We start from the raw sequence: 20,052 nt of genomic DNA on the forward strand, positions 1-20,052 counted from the left end.
CTACAGAGCTTTCTCTTCTGTTTGCTAACCATATTGTAATTCCACATTGCACTGAATTTTTTCAACAATTTTTGGAATGAATCATAAATGTGAAACTTTGAAGTCATTTTAAAAAATAACCTTTTAAAAAACATCAAAGAGAAATACTGAAAACGCAGTTTCACTATTTAGACTTTTTTGTGTGTCAAATTTACTGTCAAACCTACCTGAGAAAACGGTTCTAAGTCTGTATGTCTTGGGGCTTTTATAAACAACAGCTACGCAAACAAAGATTTAATATCAAACTAAAACAGTGGATTTTTAGTTTACCAAAAAATTGCGATACGGCTATCAGTTAATTTATGAATAAAAGAATGTTTTCATACACTTTTATTGACATCATAAAATGGGAATGGTACACAATCACACGCCTTCTACCACGCATTCGTTTTTAGTAAAACATATTTGCAAGTATGTGTGTATATATAAAATACTGGTAATAACTATATTTTATTATGCTACGTGATGCATGATAAATAATAGTGCATACATATTTGAGGCCATGAGGGCCAGAGTAGCCTAACTGGCGGCTCAAAAAAAGCTGAGGTGCACCTTAAATTACTAGAATCGAAACGGTAATAGTCCCTTTTAGTATTCCTTTACTTTAGTAAAAGACGGTATTTATTTTTTATAGATCCTTCTTTCTCATTTCATTTCATTTCATTTATTATAAAATATAACATTAGCACAATAAGATCCCAATGATCTTTTATAGTACAACTGTAACTTATAATAAAGAATTACAATATGTTAATGTTTAAAATTAAGTAATATATAAGTCAAAAACAGGAACAACAAAAACTTACAAAACTCTATAGAGAATCACAGGTGGAGCATAAGGAAAAACATAAGAATAATGTATTGATTACCCTATACCTAACTAGATAGCGAGCCTCAGAGGAAAGGGTATAACTTTGGATATGAAATAGCATTTTAACGAAAATAAGAATACAAAACACTCTTAAAGTTGCTTATGTTCAAACTATTACGAATATGAGATGGAATCGAGTTCCAGGTGCAAATAGCATTAACAAAAAATAGTCTTGCAGATGTTAAATAATTATAGTTGGGCACGATCAATTCCGTTAGGCGCGCAAATTTCGGGAAAGACAAATTTTCAAATAGATAGCTAGGTTCCTTATCTATCATAAGGCGAAATAGAAAAATGCAATTTCTAGCCTTCAAGTATTCAAAAATACCGCATCCCAGGAGCAGTTATTTCCATTCAGATATATGATCGTATTTCGCCAACCCAAAAACATACCGCGTAACGTGATTGAATACCACATCAATTTTATGAGCAGATTGTGAGTCCAGCTTCTTCTTCTTCTTCTTATTTGGCGCTGTAACCGCCTAAGCGATTTTGGCCGAGTCCAAAACAGCACGCCAGTCATATCTCTTCTGTGCTAACTGACGCCAATTGAAAATGCCAAGTGAAGCCAAGTCCTTCTCCACCTGGTCTTTCCAACGCAGAGGAGGCCTTCCTCTTTATCTGTTCCCAGCATCGCGGCCCGCGTTGAATATTTTCAGAGCAGGAGCGTTTCTGTCCATCCGAACGACATGGCCAAGCCAGCGGAGCCGCTGAATTTTAATTCGCTGCACTATGTCTATATCGTTGTAAAGCTCATACAGCTCATCGTTAAATCGTCTGCGATATTCGCCATCACCAACGCGTAAAGGTCCGTAAATCTTTCGCAGAATCTTTCTCTCGAAAACTCCAAGAGCCGCCTCATCAGATGCTTTCATTGTCCATGCTTCCGCGCCATACACCAGCACAGGCATGATGAGTGACTTATAGAGTGTGATCTTTGTACGACGAGAGAGGACTTTACTTCTCAATTGCCTACTCAGCCCAAAGTAGCACTTGTTGGCAAGAGTGATTCTCCGTTGGATTTCAAGGCTGACATTATTATTGGTGTTAATGCTGGTTCCCAAATAAACGAAGTCGTCTACTTTTTCAAACTTGTAACTGTCAACAGTGACGTGGGTGCCAAGACGCGTATGCTCTGACTGTTTGTGTGCTGACAGGAGATACTTCGTTTTGTCCTCGTTCACCACCAGACCCATTCGCTTTGCTTCTCTATCCAATCCCGAGAAGGCAGAACAGACGTAGCCCTTGTTTTTACCGATAATATCGATGTCGTCGGCATACGCCAGCAATTGTACGCTCTTATAAAGTATTGTGCCTGAGCGGTTCAGTTCTGCGGCTCTTATTATCTTCTCCAACATAAGATTAAAGAAATCACACGAATGGGTGTCCCCTTGTCTGAAACCTCGTTTGGTATCAAACGGCTCGAAGAGGTCCTTCCCTATTCTGACGGAGCTGGTGGTATTGCTCAACGTCATTTTACACAGCCTTATTAGTTTCGCGGGGATACCAAATTCAGACATCGCGGCATAAAGGCAACTTCTCTTCATGCTGTCGAAAGCGGCTTTGAAATCGACAAATAGATGGTGTGTGTCGATCCTATTCTCGCGGTCTTTTCCAAGAATTGGCGTATTGTGAATACCTGATCTATGGTGGATTTTCCAGGCCTAAAGCCACACTGATAAGGTCCAATCAGCTCGTTGACGGTGGGCTTCAGTCTTTCGCACAATACGCTCGATAAGACCTTGTAACCTATGCTTAGAAGGCTAATTCCGCGGTAGTTGGCGCGTATGGCGGGGTCGCCTTTCTTGTGGATTGGGCAGAGCACACTTAAATTCCAGTCGTCGGGCATGCGTTCATCTGACCATATTCTGCATACGAGCTGATGCATGCACCTCATCAGCTCCTCGCCGCCGTACTTGAATAGCTCGGCTGGCAGGCCGTCAGCTCCAGCAGCTTTGTTGTTTTTCAGCCGCGTAATCGCTATTCGTACCTCGTCATAGTCAGGCGGTGGGACAGCTACTCCATCATCATCGACTGGGGACTCGGGTTCGTCTTCCTCACTACTTTCAGCGCTGCTACCATTCAGTAGGTTATAAAAGTGTTCCCTCCACAATTTAAGTATATTCTGGACATCGGTCACTAGGTCGCCATTGTTGTTCTTACAGGAGTTCGCCCCGGTCTTGAAAGTCGCCTAATCCTCCGGTAGAATTTTCGGGCGTTCTTCCTGTCGGCCAGCATCTCAAGCTCTTCGCACTCACGTATTTCGGCCTCTCTCCTCTTATTGCGGCAAATACGTCTCGCTTCCTTCTTCAGTTCCCTATAACGGTCCCACATGGCTCGCGTTGCGCCCGATCGCAGCGTGGCCCTGTAGGCGGCATCTTTTTTCTCTGCGGCTTCTTGACATTCCTCATCGTACCAGTTGTTCTTTCGGGCTCGCTGAAATCCAACTACTTCTTCGGCGGCGGTACTTAATGATCGGGAAATGTGGTTCCACTGCTCGCGTACGTCGGATTGTTGAAGAGTGCTCTCAGAGAGCAGGTGTGTGAGTCGAGTGGCGAATAAATTGGCCGTCTGTTGTGATTGCAGCTTTTCGACGTTAAGCTTTCCTTGCATTGTTGGGCGCACATTTTTTGCTGCACAGAGGCGGGTGCGTATCTTGGCTACAACAAGATAGTGGTCCGAGTCGATGTTTGGCCCTCGGAGTGTACGTACGTCCAAAACGCTTGAAGCATGCCTTCCGTCTATCACAACATGATCGATTTGGTTTCTCGTTTTTCGATCTGGAGACAGCCATGTAGCTTGGTGGATGTTCTTATGCTGGAACCTAGTACTACATATTACCATATTTCGGGCCCCGGCGAAGTCGATCAGCCTCAGTCCGTTATCGGACGTTTCGTCGTGGAGGCTGAATTTTCCGACAGTGGCGCCAAAGATCCCTTCCTTGCCCACCTTGGCATTAAAATCGCCAAGCACGATTTTGACATCGTGTCGGGGGCAGCGCTCATATGTACGTTCCAAGCGCTCATAGAAGAGATCCTTGGACGCCTCATCCTTCTCTTCCGTCGGGGCATGGGCGCAGATGAGCGAGATGTTGAAGAATCTAGCTTTGATGCGGATTGTGGCTAGACGTTCGTCCATCGGGGTGAACGCCAGTACTCGGCGACGGAGTCTCTCTCCTACCACGAATCCAACACCGAATTTGCGCTCCTTTACGTGGCAACTGTAGTAGACGTCGCAAGGCTTCACGCTTACTTTACCTTGCCCCGTCCATCGCATTTCTTGGATGGCGGTGATGTCAGCCTTTGTCTTCCCGAGGACATCAACCAGCCGGGCAGAGGCACCTTCCCCATTAAGGGTCCGGATATTCCAGGTGCATACCCTTAAATCATAGTCCTTTATACGTTTGCCGTGGTCGTCATCAGAAAAAGGGGGTCTCATCCGAGGCTTGTTGGAATTTTTCATTGGGCGGGGTTTTAACGTGGCGGGACCCAAACCCAGCGCACGCGAAGTTTTACGCCTTCTCACTTTAGCTCGCTCCCAAACGGGTGTTTGGTTGCTACCCAGAGGATACGTGGATATAAATATCCGGACGTTGTGAGCTGCGACTTGAACCGTACGCACAAGAATCGCTTCTGGCCACTCCCAGGTGAATGGCAGTCAAAAGTTTTCCACTTCTGCGCACGGAACCATCCTCCAGCTTACTGTAGATTAATTCCGAGTAACATATTATAGGCAGTATTAATTGAATGGCGAGTTTACGCCTAATGCACACGGGTGTAAAAGTAGCAGACATTCTTAAATTCCGCAGAGTATAATATACTTTGCCAACAACGGAATTAATATGATTAATGCAGGTTAAACTAGTGTTTATAACAAAATCTAGGTTAGTTACTTTTGACACAAACTTAAGGGACTTATCACCAATGTACAGAGAAGGCATCACATTACAATTAATATTTCTTTTACATACTGGTAAAACAAATGATTTTTCACTATTAAGACATAGACCGTTTCTCACAGACCATGAAGATATAGACGACAAATCACTATTGAAATCCGCGACCAAATTAACCACATCGTCATGAGCCCCTGAAAAATAAATTTGAATGTCATCCGCATAAGCATGCATTTTTGCATGTTGACAAGTATTAAATATGTCATTAATGAACATGCTAAATAGTAATGGTCCCCTAATAGAGCCTTGGGGTACACCCCATATTATTATATCATATTACTAAAAAAAAATGTTTGTAGATATGCTCCTCTGGCCCTCGTGGTCTCACTTATGATTAGCGACAGACGGCTTATCATACTAAATACCAGGTGTGGAACAACCTAGTTTGTTTTTGCCTTGGAACCGGGGTTTCGGTTTAATTCACCGGTTCGGGAATTAAAAAAATTTAAGAACATACATAGGCGCTTCCAGCGGAAGGTCTACCGTGAAAAAAATATTGCAATCATTTATTTAACTGATTTATGAGCTAATTTAGCTGTTTTTTATAATATACACTGGTTATGTAACTTCCTGTCACCACAGACAAAAGTATTTATCTTGATAATATTATCAGGCAAAATTTTGCCAATGGGGACTGTATATTGCTTTTGGTAAAACAAAAAATATCACAGCTTTTATCTTGATAAATATTGCCAGCTGCATTTTCATTTGAGCGATAACGGTTTTTAACCTCCTTTCCCGTCCAACCGACACGAGGGGCGCAAAAAAATGACGGTTGATAGGCAAAAACTTTTTTAAGCACAAACCTTTTTTCGAAAATTGGTAGTTATCGCAAGGTAGCTCCAGAGATATTTTGAAAAGCTCTATTTATGTTCCAATTTGTTTCAAATTTGACATATGTAAGTAAAGCATAGCTTTGCAAGAAATGGAACCGCCAAGTGTCGCTGAACGTATATACGCTATAAAAAGCATATTTAATTTCAGTTAAAAATTCGTTTAAAGACAATATTAATAAAACTTTTTTAATCGAAATTTTAGTAATGTAACGTCGTGTAACATCACGTCACATACTTCGGGTGATACCAAAAAAAAAACAGCCTAGATTTTTACATTTAAAAACTTGGAATATTTCAAATATTACTGCAAGAAATTTTATACAAATCATTTTTGCAAATTTTTTATTATGGTAAACGACACCAGTCCAGGGCAGGGGAGAGAGAACACCATCTTGCGGAGTGCCCCTATTGATTCTGCGCTGAGTGCAGGCGCTCCCACACTCCGCTGCATCAGATCTGTCACGAAGTATACTGTAGATAAGTCTTATTAAGTTGGTATAGGTTTATCAGACTCTTTAGCGTTTTTAGCAAAAACAAAGACAGACTGATAGCCCTAAAATCCCTAGGGGAAACATGAGAGTCTTTTCCGGCCTTCGGGATGAACGCTGCACTGACTACTCTCCAAGCCTTGAGGAGGATGTACCCTGTCCTTCGCAAAAATAGGGGCCAACCAATGGCACGACACCTCCAGAGGCCTTTGCAGCTGCGCAGGTATTAGGCGATTGGTCTCCAGAGACTTGAAGGGTTTGCACGAATTTATCGCCCAGGCCATGTGACGGTCGTCTAGAAGGTCAGAGAAGTACAGCACCTGAAGTACAAAATATTGCAAAAGTACATTTGACTGTAGTGCGAAGTACGTAGTGCAATAATAATAATATAAAAGTAAAACTATTTATTAATATTTATTATTGCGATGGTTAGTCCTTATAGCTTCACATGTATAAGAGCTACATTTATGTTTTGAAACTCATATACATACAAACAGACATATTTTTTAAACATGTACACACGTCGAACTCATATATTCTGAACCCTCGGAATACTTTTTCGGGTCCACTTCCAAATTTCATTTGTGGAACTTTAAAATTTGTAACAATTGTGATTAGAATGTTTATACACACAGATTTATGACATTAGTAAAAAAAAACTTGGGAAATTTTCATTCTGTATTAGCTTCTACATTTTCGCTCTTAATATTTGTTCACACTGACAAGGAATACCAATACCCTATCTAATCAGCTCCAGACATCACTTTCTTTTATGTGGGTATCTACGTTTGCAAAAATTTCCTAATGAAATCATATCTATCTCAGTCTAAATCAGATTTTGAAGATAATCTACCTAGTAGATAGCGGATGATGAAAATTGCACTATCTACACCGAGAAAAAATTAACCAAAAATTGGTTAATATTACCAAATTCAAACTTGAAATTGAATCAAGGTGATTTTTGTTTGATATTAACAATGCCAATTTGACATTTTCAGCAATAAGTTAGTAATATTGAACTCACTCTTGTTTACGTTAAATAAATTTTTGGCTGCCGATTTTCGTTTCGTATTTCGTAATACATAATTCGGAGATACAAGACAAAATTTGTATTATCATTTTAACACGTTGCCTCTGATGGGATTCGAATCCGCATCATCTGAAAGTTAACAAATAACAGCAAGCACCTCTAAAAACTTAGCTACAGCTGTTCAGTAAACTTACCCTCAAATGTTGAGCTTGAATAAGTTGCTTTTCGTAATAAAGAAAATCAAGAAACAAAAAAATATTACATGTCGCCTCCGACGACATTCGAATCCGAACCTGCAAATAATGTGCCTTATGAATAAAAACTAAGAAATTTATTTTTTCTTAAAATTTTAAATCTTTTACTCGATAATCAAAGAAATTTAGGGAAAAGGCCTGAAATTTTAAGAAAAAGCAATTGCTTAGTTTTTTTGCATAAGGCCCAATAACTTGGTTGAAAAAACATTGTAATTTTAGCTCAGTGTAACAAACCTTTAAGTAATACACATACACTTGTGGACCGCTAATTAAGTTAAGTGACATTTTGGCCAGTTTGGTCTGTTCTTATCTTTTTATTTAATGTTACATTTTTTTTTATAAAAATCTAGCATATTACATAAAGAGCACCACATAAATCCATATTTCAAACTTCGTATAAAAATTATAGAAATTCAACAAACTTTAACAATTATAGCCAAAAATTTCAAATATTGTATTCAGAATTTTTGTAATTCAGTTTTATAGCCCATTAAATTAGGAGGTAAATTGCAAATTTCAAGACGCTAGAAAGTGTTGTGCATTTTCTTCCATGTGAAGTATCCTTGACACATTCGCCGCAAAGATGTTTCACTATATAATGTCTTTGTCAAAATAAAAAGGTCACGCAGGGAGCTCCGAGAAAGAATAAATAGTTACCTTAATTCGCAAAGGCCCTAAGCAACAATTTTTCAAAACTGCGGTTTTCACACATTTTGGTAGGATATATTAAAATACTCCTTCACTCAAAATTTTGCAGTACCAGTCCCAAAAACGTTATATGCCTCTTTTTAAAAGCACCATTTGTTTATGATTTTCTTTTTAAAATGTTTTTTGCTTCTCCTGTAAAAAAAAAATTATTGTTTAGGGCCTTTGTGAATGAAGGTCACGATATGGATAGTATGTATGTATAAGTACATATGCATGTGGAGCTGATAACAATATACGTATATGGTAAGAAGCTGAGGGAATTATAGGTTCACCAGAAAAGTTTCCAAAGATCATAAACCAAAACGAACATATGTATGCATTTAAATCAAAGAATGGAAAAAAATATCGTCACATTTAGGCGTTATCTTCGTATCTGCAATAGAGTAAGCTCAGTATGAACACTATTTTATTTTCGTCCACTAGGATACAATAAACGAATTCTATACCTAATGTTTGTGATTCAACTATTACTAAATAGTGACCACTAACTTAGAGTTTTTGTTTTATTTTAAATAGTATTATGCTTAAACGGTTATTGTAAATGGTTCTATTAGTTTTCGCAAAAAAATTAGATACGTGGGACCATATCTTCGATATGGTTCCGGTATAAACCATTTTGATTATATACTATGCACTATGAGAAATTTGACACTATTTCTTTGCAAATACAAATTTTTTGTGTTCCTTTAATTTTTTTGGTCTTATCATACAGCGAAAAAAGTAAGCAAGTTCAGATAAAATGATTTACTGCTGATATCGCAACCCTCAAACAGATAGTTTCGCTATCACGGTGCAGCGAACAAAGGTGGCGCCGTCAGTGGTACCGCTACTTTGGTTTTGCCGATTTTGACAGTTGTGGTAACTTGTAAATAAACCTTTGTTTACAAATCAGCGAAAGAGAAATATGAATTATAAGTGAAAAATCAGTTTAAATTGTGTTGATTTGCAATTTGTGAGTGATTTTTGAGTTGAAGACTGCGTAAAAACTAATACAATGAAGTGATGTGTGTTAAATTGCGACAGCCGTCAAGATGCAAGAAGCGTAGATGCAAGTGCAGCGCTGGGACGAATCGCTGCATTTTGTGTACATAGGGCACGGCAAAGCCGTTCCCGAAATATTTCTCTATTATTATATTAACAGCATTTCCTCACAAGGATTTTGTTTCTGCTCCACGCAGCCTCCATTAGCAAGTTAACTAATCAATCCCGCAGAGATGCTGCTGCAGTTTTCTGCAGCAGCCTTAATTGCAAAGCAATGGAGTGCACTAAAATGTTCACTGTTCTCTAATAGATTAGGTGAAAAATGCAATATTTTCGCATTTAGCAAAATTAAAACACGTTTTTCGCTGTAAAGTGAACTGCTTTGGCAGTTTCAACTCGTTCTTCTTTTCGCTCTATTCGTTGTTTACTTGTGGTACACAAATGTCAACGCCCAGGACGGCGCAATCTTGTATTCTATCATGCTTGTTTCGCTATCAGCTGTAACCGGCCGTCTTCACGTGCTGGAAAATCTTGCCTGCGTGACGACGCATATGAATAAATTGGCGTTTACACAATATGTAAGTGTATGACCGAGCTTTTATTCCGTTTTGTGGCGTGTGCCTTAATATTGTGACACAAAGGAGAGGGATCTACAGTTATTAGAAACAACTTTTTTGTCTTCTATACACGAGCGCAGAAGGGTATTATAAATTTGTTCACGTAACGGTTGTTTGTAGCAGCCAAAACGAGTCGAGATAGATATAGACAAATGTATACATAAATGCTCAGAATAAAAAAAGAGATCGACTAAGCCATGTCTACACGTCGTATGTCCGTCCAACAGTCCGTATGTCCGTGTTCACGATAACTCGAGAAAAGATTTAGATATGTCAACGAAATTTGGTAAGTAGGTTGCCCTTCATCCAAGTTAGGTTGGGATTGAAAATGGGCAAAATCGGACAATAACCACGCCCACCACCCATATAACGTTACGATATTTCCACAAATTCTGGATATAAATTGTTGTAAGTTGGTTTGCGAAGTAGAATTTTGGCATATAATAAGACAGTTATGAAAAAATTAATTTTGGGTGGGACGAAGATCGCCGAGTCAGCTAGTGTATAAATAATAACTTCCATAATACCAAATTTTCACTGGGCATTGAAATTATACCATTTAAAAAATGTCATGTGGTTACGAACTTTCAAAGGTACTGTTTTCTTTAATTCTTCCTTTAATTCTCTCTGTTCTTTACAGCATTCACAGTACTGTGACCACTGACGCAAAATGGACAGTTCACGCAAGCCGGAAAAATTAAATCCTCGACGTCATGCCAATATATTTTCGCAACTACTGTTTGCTTGGGCCATACCATTGCTATATAAAGGGTCCAAGCAAGGTTTAAATACAGATGACTTAACCAAGTGCCTACCACAAGATTGTTCAGAAGATTTGGGAGATCGTTTAGAAAAGTAAGTAAAAATACCAAATACCAATTAAAATATGTAATAGAAGAAAACTAGCAAATACACTTAATCAAGAAATTAAGTACATTGTCTGTACCTAGCTAGCAGCTAGAAACTCAATCTAACTTAAAGAACAAGGCTGCTGGAACCTGAGGCAATTTGGTCATAGTTAAGTGGGGCTGGAGAAATAAGCAGATTACACCCCTGCTTAACTAGACTTTCAGAAAATCTATCAGTTGGGATTTTGCTCTAAAAGAGACTACAGAAAAGGCAGAGTTAATGTTATATGCATATACATACGCTTTATTTTACTATCCTCGCAAAAAACTATAAGCCTATTTGAGTGGAAAAGTTTTGTCGAGAGCATATATATCCATTCTGAATACATCCGACCTAGATTACGAAGTTATGCTCCAAATGCCATCCAGTTCCAATTTCGTTTACAGTCTTGGAGCCTTCGGTGCAGAAAATTTGTACCCAGTTCTCCAAGAAGAGTCTAAATCTTTTTGCATGAAAGCTAATGACGTACTTCTTTCCAAAAAGGACTCTAGGTTTCTGCTTGTCAATAACGGCTAAACGTAAAGAGTATTGTGCTGACAACTTTCTAAAAAACTCTCTGTGTCCGGTACTCTGATCTTCGTGACATAATCAATACAACCGACCTTAGCAAAACACGTTATGATGGATCTGACTAAAGCTATGTATATCCAAAGTAGAGATGGGCACGGGCCGGGCTTTTGGCAGCACGAAAAGGCTCGAAAAAGTCCGTTGCTAATACTAAAAATTTAGATGAGCTTTTGTTTTTATACAAAAAAAAATAGTACATATTTAAAACTCTTTTGATAGCAAAAAAGAAATATTTGGAAACCGATAGAAAATATATGATACTTAGTAGTTCTGTTTACATACATATCTGTACATAAAATACCTTCCACTTTTTCTACTTCCCATACATACAATAAAAGTTGGCTCTTTATTTCCGAGCTGGGGCGTGTCCCGTCGTGCCGGGCCGGGCCGGGCCCCACTAAAATTCTTAACGTGTGGGCTTGTGCGTGTTTTTGAAAGTTGATTTTGCACTCGTTCCGGGCAGGACCTGAAAATTCAGGCCCGTGCCCATCTCTAATCCAAAGTAACCTAGCCGGTCTCAGACCCGAAGTCTCACTAAAGTTTCCCCGACACTATCCGAAAACTTGCAGCGCTCTACATATTGGTCTTAAAGAAAGCCATATGATGACACGAACGTATGTACTTATTTATCTACTTAAGACAGCTTAATTATTTCATGTGGCACTTGAGAAGTGATATCAAGGTATTTGGAAAAGTAAATGGTGACACAAGTGGTCAAAATATTCAATGTTGCATACTTAGTATTTCTTTTTATCTGCCAAGTAAGTGAATGCAAAAGAAAATTCAAAAAAGGAAGCTTATTTGATGAGAATAATTATTCTTAAATTATGTTAAATTCCTACTCCATTACTAATTTAAAATCTCTGATATCCGTCTTTATTCTTTCAGCAATTGGTACAATGAAGTGGAGCGCGCACATCGCAAAGGTCGAAAACCATTGCTGCGCAATGCAATACTTCGGACTTTCTGGTTGCCCGCAGTAGTAGATGGCATCATATCGCTCATTTACATCATAATTGCGTAAGTTATGGATAGACCGGTTCACCGCACGAAAACTCTTATATTGGTATGAAGTCCTGACCAAAAATTACAAAGCAAAATAAAATCAAAGTTTTTTTAGATAAAAAAAAAAAAAAAACAAATAAGATTCAGTGAAAAGTTCACGTTTGGTGTTATTTTAACTTTTTTATAGTTAATTGTAGTTTTCTGATTTTTTTTAGGATTTGAGTAGTGCCCTTGCAGCCGTAGCCGAGTGGTAGTAGTAGTAGTAGTATTAGTGGTATTCACCAAATTGAACAAGTGGCCTGGCACTCTGGCAAAGGCCAGATCAGCTCAGGCAACGACTGCCAGGCCACTTGCTCACTTTGGTGAATACTACTGGTATTTATTTACAATTACATTTCGGGTCTTAATTATAATTCTTTAACAAATTCAATCACTTTTCTTTAAAAAAAAAAGTTTTTCTAAATTTTCAAAATATTTGCTTAAAGGGTAAATTTTTAAATGCCGTTGGACGCTTTTAAAAATTCAAGATGGTTTAAATAGGGTGTCTAAACTAACTTTACATTAGATTTTGCCTTACAACTTTTATGCTTCTAGCGAGCTCAATACCAAAGCAGAAAAATTAACAATAAAGTGGCCAAAAAAATTAATTCGATCCGCCGTGTACGTACGTTCGAATTTAACTTTTCCTTTATAAATAGTTGCGTTCGACAACACAAAAATTTGTAATAGTTTTTTCTAATTTTTGCAAGTTGGCGTTCGATAACAACAAAAAATTATCCATCACTCAAAAATTGAGAGAGCTAACATTCATTTTGCTGCAAGAGAAACGTTCTATTTGTGCTGGAAAAGATTTAGCCAGCAAAAATTATCCATCACTAAAATATGTGATCTGAAAACGTATGGTTGCAATTTTTGTAAACAAACAAAATTGAATTATTCGAGTTTTGGTATTTATATGCTTTTTGGCTACCTGCTATGTGACTCTATGATACTTGCTAACTAGTTATACCCGAGCGCACTTGTGCACAAGGGTATATTAATTTTGTTCACATAACGGTTGTTTGTAACGCCAAAACGAATCGAGGTAGATATAGACAAATGTATACATAAATGATCAGGATGAAAAAAGAAATCGATTAAGCCATGTCTGTCTGTCCGTCCGTCTGTCCGTCTGTCCGTGTACACGATAACTCGAGCAAAAATTGAGATATCTCAACGAAATTTGGTATGTAAGTTTCCCTTAATCCAAGGTAGGTTGGTATTGAAAATGGGCGAAATCGGACTTTAACCACGCCCACTTGCCATATAACGGTAATTTCCAGAAATACGAAAACTGCGATATTTTAGTAACTACTGAAGATAATTCACTCAAAATTTATATTTATAATAATTTTTTGACGAAAAATAAGAATATTATAAATTTTTAGAAAATGGGCGTAGCAACGCCCACTTATGGTTACATGTGTATATCTTGGTAACCGCTGCACTAATTTCTTCCAAACTTGGCACAGTTGTTGGCCTTGGTACAGCATAAAAAACCGCCGAAACTTTTTAAAATCGGACAATAACCACGCCAACATCCCATATAACGGTAATTTAGAGAAATACAAAATCTTCGATAAATCATTAAATATTGAAGCTAATTTATTCAAAATTGATGCTTGCAACAATTCTTTACCAAGAAATGCGTTTATGGTAAAATTTTGGAAAATGGGCGTGGCACCGCCCACTTATGATCACATATAAGTATATCGGTAACCGTTCTACCAATTTGTACCAAACTCGGTATGGTTATTGTACTTGCCACGTGTAAGCAAAACGTTGAAAATTATTGAAATCGGACTAAAATAACGGCCGATTCTCATATAACGGTAAATTTAAGAAATGCTTGAAACTTCAATATTTCGAAATTGAAGGACGCTAATTTACTCAAAATTGATACACCTCGGCTTACCATCTAGCGGAAGGTTTCGGAAGGGTGAAAAAACATATTTAATACTTGCGCCGGGTATTTAATGTTCGGCTCCGCCCGAACTTAGACTTTCTTACTTGTTTTTACTTTCCTCTTTTCTTCCATGGAGGCAACATGAATTTCAGTTTGTTTACAAATAAAACATAAACAAAGTCAGCTGGTGTGTCTTCGTCTTCCTGTTTTTGCAAATGATGGCTAATTATCTGTTACTTTTTTGCTTTTTCTTCTCTTTGGGAGAGAATTTTTCCAATCTGATTCGTAATCAGCGACCACAAAAACCTTCGAGTAAAACGTTTCAAGCGAATCGGATCGAGTTAAATTTTTTTGGTCGCCATTTTGAATCCGCCATTTTAAATTATTACAATCAAGCCCCGGATTCAAAATCAGAAACCCTAAATGCCTACATAAAAATTCGCATTTAACTTTTCTTTTTTAGTATTGGGTTCTTCAGAGGCACAAAATTTGTAAAGCAAAATCTAATTTAGACCCCTTACAATAATTTTTCCAGAAGGTTTCGAATTGTTCTAATCAAACCAAAAATGGAGACCCCATCTGTCCCATGTGGCAAAGAATGTTCCGTTTACAATATGTACACCCCGCTTCACTTGAAAAGGTACACATATATTCCTCAAGATCCAAATATATATCTGGACTTATAGGCATCAAAGAAGTTCAATTAATTTTGAAGAAAAGTCATTTTATCAGTCTACACGAAAATGGTGCTTATTATTTTGATTCACTTGAATAGGTACAAGGATGCGTAGCCTCCTTATGTGTATAGAAAAGTTTTTAAAATTGCACTTAATTCTTGCTGGCTAAAATTTTTCCAGTAAGAATTTGCAACTTCTCTCAGGAGAACTGTCACTTTGCGCTCTCAGTTTTTGAGTGATGGATAATTTGTTAGTCGGTGCAAAAATCATGATAATTCGTACAAATTTTTTTCTCGACGAACATACCTACATATTTCCAGATTCCAATATTACAAATAATTTATGCAAAGCAAAGGACATTCTTATTACCATTTTCGCATATTTTCATACCTTTTTCTTGAATATGCTAGCAAAATTACGCACCGATTCGCACTACAGGAGCTGTAAGACCGAGGATAACGAAGAAAATTCGTAATTTTTCAGAGTTCGGCCTATTCACAGGACCTAAACTTAATGAAAAATAATTTGGAATTTGATGTTTTGTAAAGTTTGCGTGGTATACCACCCATGTAATGATTGGCAGTTGTCTTCCGGATAGGGGTTTTTTCCATACATTACAATTAATGATGTAATATGCAGTGTGCTTTTGTTGGTTCAATCTAGTCCTTTCCTTATAATAAAGCCACTGTACCTATTCAAGTGAATCAAATCACTCTTTAATATCAGCTCAAAAATAAACTTCTCCGATGCCCAAAAATACAGATATAAGCTCGGATCTGAGGAAAAAATGTGTACCTATTCAAATGGAGTGAGGTGTATTTATGTACATATACATACATATATTTTCATGCTCGAATGTAATTTTCTTTATTTGTATTTCGCAGATCACTTATACCAGCCGTGCTAGCGCAGCTACTGATACAATTCCAAAAACAAAATGCGTCCACTTCAATTCTCACGACGAATGGTACCACAGACACAGAAGATGTGATAGCAAATGCCACAAGTCGGGCAGCGCGTTCCATTGAGGCAGCCGCCATCAAAAATACTACGTCATTGTTAACGTTGGTCACTGATATTGGTGTGAGTGCGGGCAGTGGCGGAGGTAAGTGTGTCTAGTTGAATAAATATTTAGGCTTGGTAAGGATTAAACAAGTGAACTTTCAAAAGCATATACTCTAATGTACATATTTATGTGAATATGCATACTTATTTGTGTTGTAGATAGGGTAAGATCCCTGGGCCGCCAGACCTATCTTATTTGCTTACATAAAATCCAAAACAGTCTCGCTTAATTGTCCCCAAAATTTGACCACCCACCACACGAAACAAGTACTACGCTTCACCGATATGCGCTTTGAATGTCGGGACCCGTCATTAGAAAGGTGCCTCAAATCAACTGCTGGTTTTCTTAGAGAAATACTAGGCTGACCACCATAGTACAGAAAATGGGATGGACGGGGCAAGATTGCGACAGCTTGTATCCCTATTTACCGCTATCAGTGAACGAATTACTACAATCGGCATGAAAGCTAAACATATAAACGAGCTACGAGAATCGATCACGGGAATGCTGCAGAAGTAGAAACACTTTGGTTTTATAAGCGTGATTACTCGCGGGTGACGTGAGTGCGATATTTTTTACGGTTGCGTGAGCGTAAGAAAGTATAGTTAGTAACTACCTATCTTTCACCATTGATAGTCGACTACTGTCTAGCAATTTACATTCCTATCTGAAGAGTGAGTCCACGGGGACCCCGCTGCATAGCCTGATGAGTTTTATTGAAAAAGCCTTCAGTTACAAGGATTATTGTCTTGTAGCCTTTCTAAATATTGAATAACTCGGAGGCCATAATGCAGGGCTTGAGGCGACTAGAGGTGGAGTTTATAACTCAGCAGGGTGATCACGACAAGTGTCGGTGAGCGTGCTCTCGCCACTGCTGTGGGACTTAACCGTGAACTCTCTCTCACGAGAGACGAAATGGGTAAGCGCCAAGGTTGTGCTTATGCCGATGACGTAGCCATAACGTATAGAGGGGGCAAGTTCCCGCAAAATCTGTGCGAATTGATGCAGAGAGCACTTCGCGATGTATCAAGATGGTCCACGCGTTGTGGCCAGTGCGTCAATTCCGAGAAAGTGGAACTTGTACTCTTTACGAGAATATACCACCACAAGACTCCACCTGAACTACATGTGTGACTCTTAAACTTTACAAATAAAACAAAATTCTTAGGCACCATTCATGACAAAAAACTCAGCTGGAAGGAGAACATAGTCCAGCGTTATGAGGAGGCGTCTGTGGCCTTATGTTCATGCAACCAGGGCCATTTGTAAGAAATTGGGGTTGAGCCCGAGTATATATAGATTTACACAGCGGTGTTTAGACTAATTCTATTTTGTGAAATTATAGTATGGTGGTCGGTCTTGAGCAAGGTCTCTTAATTTACTCAGCAAAGTACAGAGGATTAGTATGATCTGCATTAGCGGAGCGAGCCGCACAAAGCCAAATGAACGGTGGAGTGAGAGGGGGGTTCTTTTGCCGCAGCCCTGCCCTGAGCCATTCATTTCGACTACAGAACTACTTTAGTATCTTCCAACCTGAGGTCTCAGCTATAATGGAGGCTATAAACGAAGTTCTTACTAATTAAAAAGGTAAAGAGGCGTTCATCTTTAGTGACAGCCAGGCAACAAAAAAACTATGAGTTCCGTCACAATTAAATCAAAAGTTGTGCTGATCACCTTTCTGATCTCTGCAAGAGATGGCTCAGCAGAATAGTCTACACCTAATTTGGGTTCCCGGTTATAGGAGACATAGAGGGTAACTCTATAGCGGACGAATTTGCGGGAGGTTGCGGTACGACCAAGCAGATTCTTCCGGGAAAAAACGCATTGATATGACCGTCGCCACTTGCAAGCTGCTTTTGAGAGAACTTATCTATGCCCGCACTAGCGAGAATTGTCGAATTTCTAGGCAAACTTGGCCTAGGTGGGATCGAAAAAGGTCTCGAGGAGTATATTCCACCAGGCCACTGCCTTATAGATAACCACACAGAACGGCTCCGGAGTATGGCTGACTTCCAAAACGTACCAATGCAATGTTTGGATACTGTTCTATTGCGGTATTCAAACTGTTTGTATATACAGCGTTGCGAAACATTGCAACCATATACATTGCATATTTCGAATATTTAATAAAACAATGATCACCATTTCGGAATTTTCCATATTTAAAACACCAATGGTAACCAAAACCAAACGAAGCATCAACTTTGTTTCTGATGCGCTGATTACTCTAGCGATACGGTTTCGATAACTTTTCGGATGCGTTTCGGAAAAGTATACCTTGTCAACCAATTGTAGCTCGGCGTTATGGAACATTAAACTTTGTACGTATGCAATGCAACTGACGTGTTGGAAGTCAGCCTGCCTTGGCATAGATGCTGCAGAACATTTATAAAAACCAGCACTACCTGCTACCTGTAAAAGTCCCGTCTCTACTACTTTTTCTCTCAATTTTGTTATTTCAAAAATAAGTTAAGGCTGGTGGGACTGGGATTGTCCAAACACAATACAGATTTTGTAGCTGAAATTGCTCTTTCTGTTCTTCAATCAACTATCTATTGCTTTGGAAGAATTTGCGTATGCAACAGTTGTATCTGGCGCGAGTAATCACTGGACAAAGCAACACATTTGCGTCTATTGAACTGTATGCCAATTAGTTAATCATTAATTGATTGGTTGACTGATTTGAATGCGTGCCACATGCATGAATACTTTTCAATAGGTACATTTAATTTTTTTTGTTTGTTGTTTTATAAGAATTTGTTTTTATATATACATAATTATAGCGTCTTCAAGCACGACTGATGTCATCAGAAAGTCTACTACTAATCCATTTGTGATTGCTGATAATTCATCTACCCCAGCGGCCCAGCCTGATTTGGCAGCTTCCGAAGATCCGTTTTTATTCATCCTAAGTGATGTTTATTGGCTGAGCGCTATTCTGGTCATATCCTCATTCATCGGATGTTTCCTCATTCATCATGTGGATTTGCGGCAGAGATTGATGGGAGCGCGCATGCGCATTGCATGCTGCTCTCTGATCTACAGAAAGGTGAGTGCGTTATTAAAAAGGCTATTCTGTGGCTAAATAATTTTTAACTTGGTTTCATTATATATTTAGCTGTAAATTATTTACTTATGATAATGGCGTTATGACCTCTTAAAATTTATTTATTTAATATATGTATAGTCTATGAACAAACAATTCTTACAGATTACTAATTAACTAACAAACGATGAGATCTGGTTAAATTCATTAGGAGCGCGGGCAATTGGTGCCTTTCGCGCATAATTTGTTCTACTATTAATGCCATAAAGAGGGGCAGAACAATCTAAAAAGGGTAAATGAATAACTCAGTGAGAGGGGAGGCCAGTATGTTTGCATGTATGTATATAAAAAAAAATATTTATTGGACCAAAAAGTAGTGGGTAGGCACTGCGGCCAATGGTAATCAACTATTACCACCTCCGCATGGTTGTAAGCCATGCAAAGTCCGCAGAATGCTCCGGAAGCAGTGTCCGGAGGATGCATCCGACTAGGCAGAGCATCCTTTGAACTGCCATCAAATTATAACTTAAGAAAGTTTTATTACATGGCAGTTGAGAAGTGCATGTACATAAATTTCATTGATTTAATGAAGGAAATTTTTGCACATACAGCAGTACATAGCATGCATTTAGGCGCCTGGTGTTAGCAGTCGCGTTTAAACATACCGGCCCCCCTAGACGATTTGGACGTCTAGTAGATGTAAAATAAGCCGCAAATATCCGGCTCGAAGGACCAAATGATTACACGGGGGCGATTGGGACTTACGCTCCGATGCAAGTATGATAAAAAGAAATAAAGAGAACCAAGATATTTGGATGTTAATGGTGAATTCAATAGAGTCGATTTATTTCAGTATAGATATATATATATATAAATGTCGAATAATACAATATTTGAATACCCTTGGACGGGAGTGGCTTGGTAGCTGGTCTGCTCGGGTTGATCTTCTGAACCGAAGTGATTAGAAACAGTTTACGGGACCTTTAATCGGACCGCCGGACAATAACTGACGTTAAGGGGAAACTTGACGAGAGTTCATTATCCGGCGGGATATTAAA

The 20,052-nt window shown here is 38.6% G+C and overlaps 1 protein-coding gene and 1 long non-coding RNA gene across 2 annotated transcripts in view; one reads left to right on the forward strand and one right to left on the reverse strand.

Annotated features, from left to right (window-relative positions):
- Window positions 1-1,263: 1,263 nt before the first annotated feature.
- Window positions 1,264-4,643, reverse strand: LOC118740499. The gene is made up of 3 exons (XR_004993148.1): window positions 4,613-4,643; window positions 4,163-4,167; window positions 1,264-1,356 (listed from the first exon to the last, which is right to left on the reverse strand). It is a non-coding gene; the product is annotated as an uncharacterized LOC118740499 (long non-coding RNA).
- Window positions 4,644-10,384: 5,741 nt separating this feature from the next.
- The window catches only part of LOC118740504 (multidrug resistance-associated protein 4-like), a 24,884-nt gene continuing 15,216 nt past the window's right edge, over window positions 10,385-20,052 (forward strand). The window contains exons 1-4 of the mRNA XM_036472063.1: window positions 10,385-10,634; window positions 12,144-12,275; window positions 15,767-15,993; window positions 18,732-18,997. Coding sequence (XP_036327956.1) covers window positions 10,450-10,634; window positions 12,144-12,275; window positions 15,767-15,993; window positions 18,732-18,997 — 810 coding nt within the window. The 5' untranslated portion in view covers window positions 10,385-10,449. The remainder of the gene's footprint in view (window positions 10,635-12,143; window positions 12,276-15,766; window positions 15,994-18,731; window positions 18,998-20,052) is intronic.

The sequence above is a fragment of the Rhagoletis pomonella genome, unplaced genomic scaffold (genome assembly GCF_013731165.1).
Source record: "Rhagoletis pomonella isolate Grant_MI unplaced genomic scaffold, Rhpom_1.0 Rhpom_scaffold_00001, whole genome shotgun sequence".
NCBI lineage: Eukaryota > Metazoa > Arthropoda > Insecta > Diptera > Tephritidae > Rhagoletis > Rhagoletis pomonella.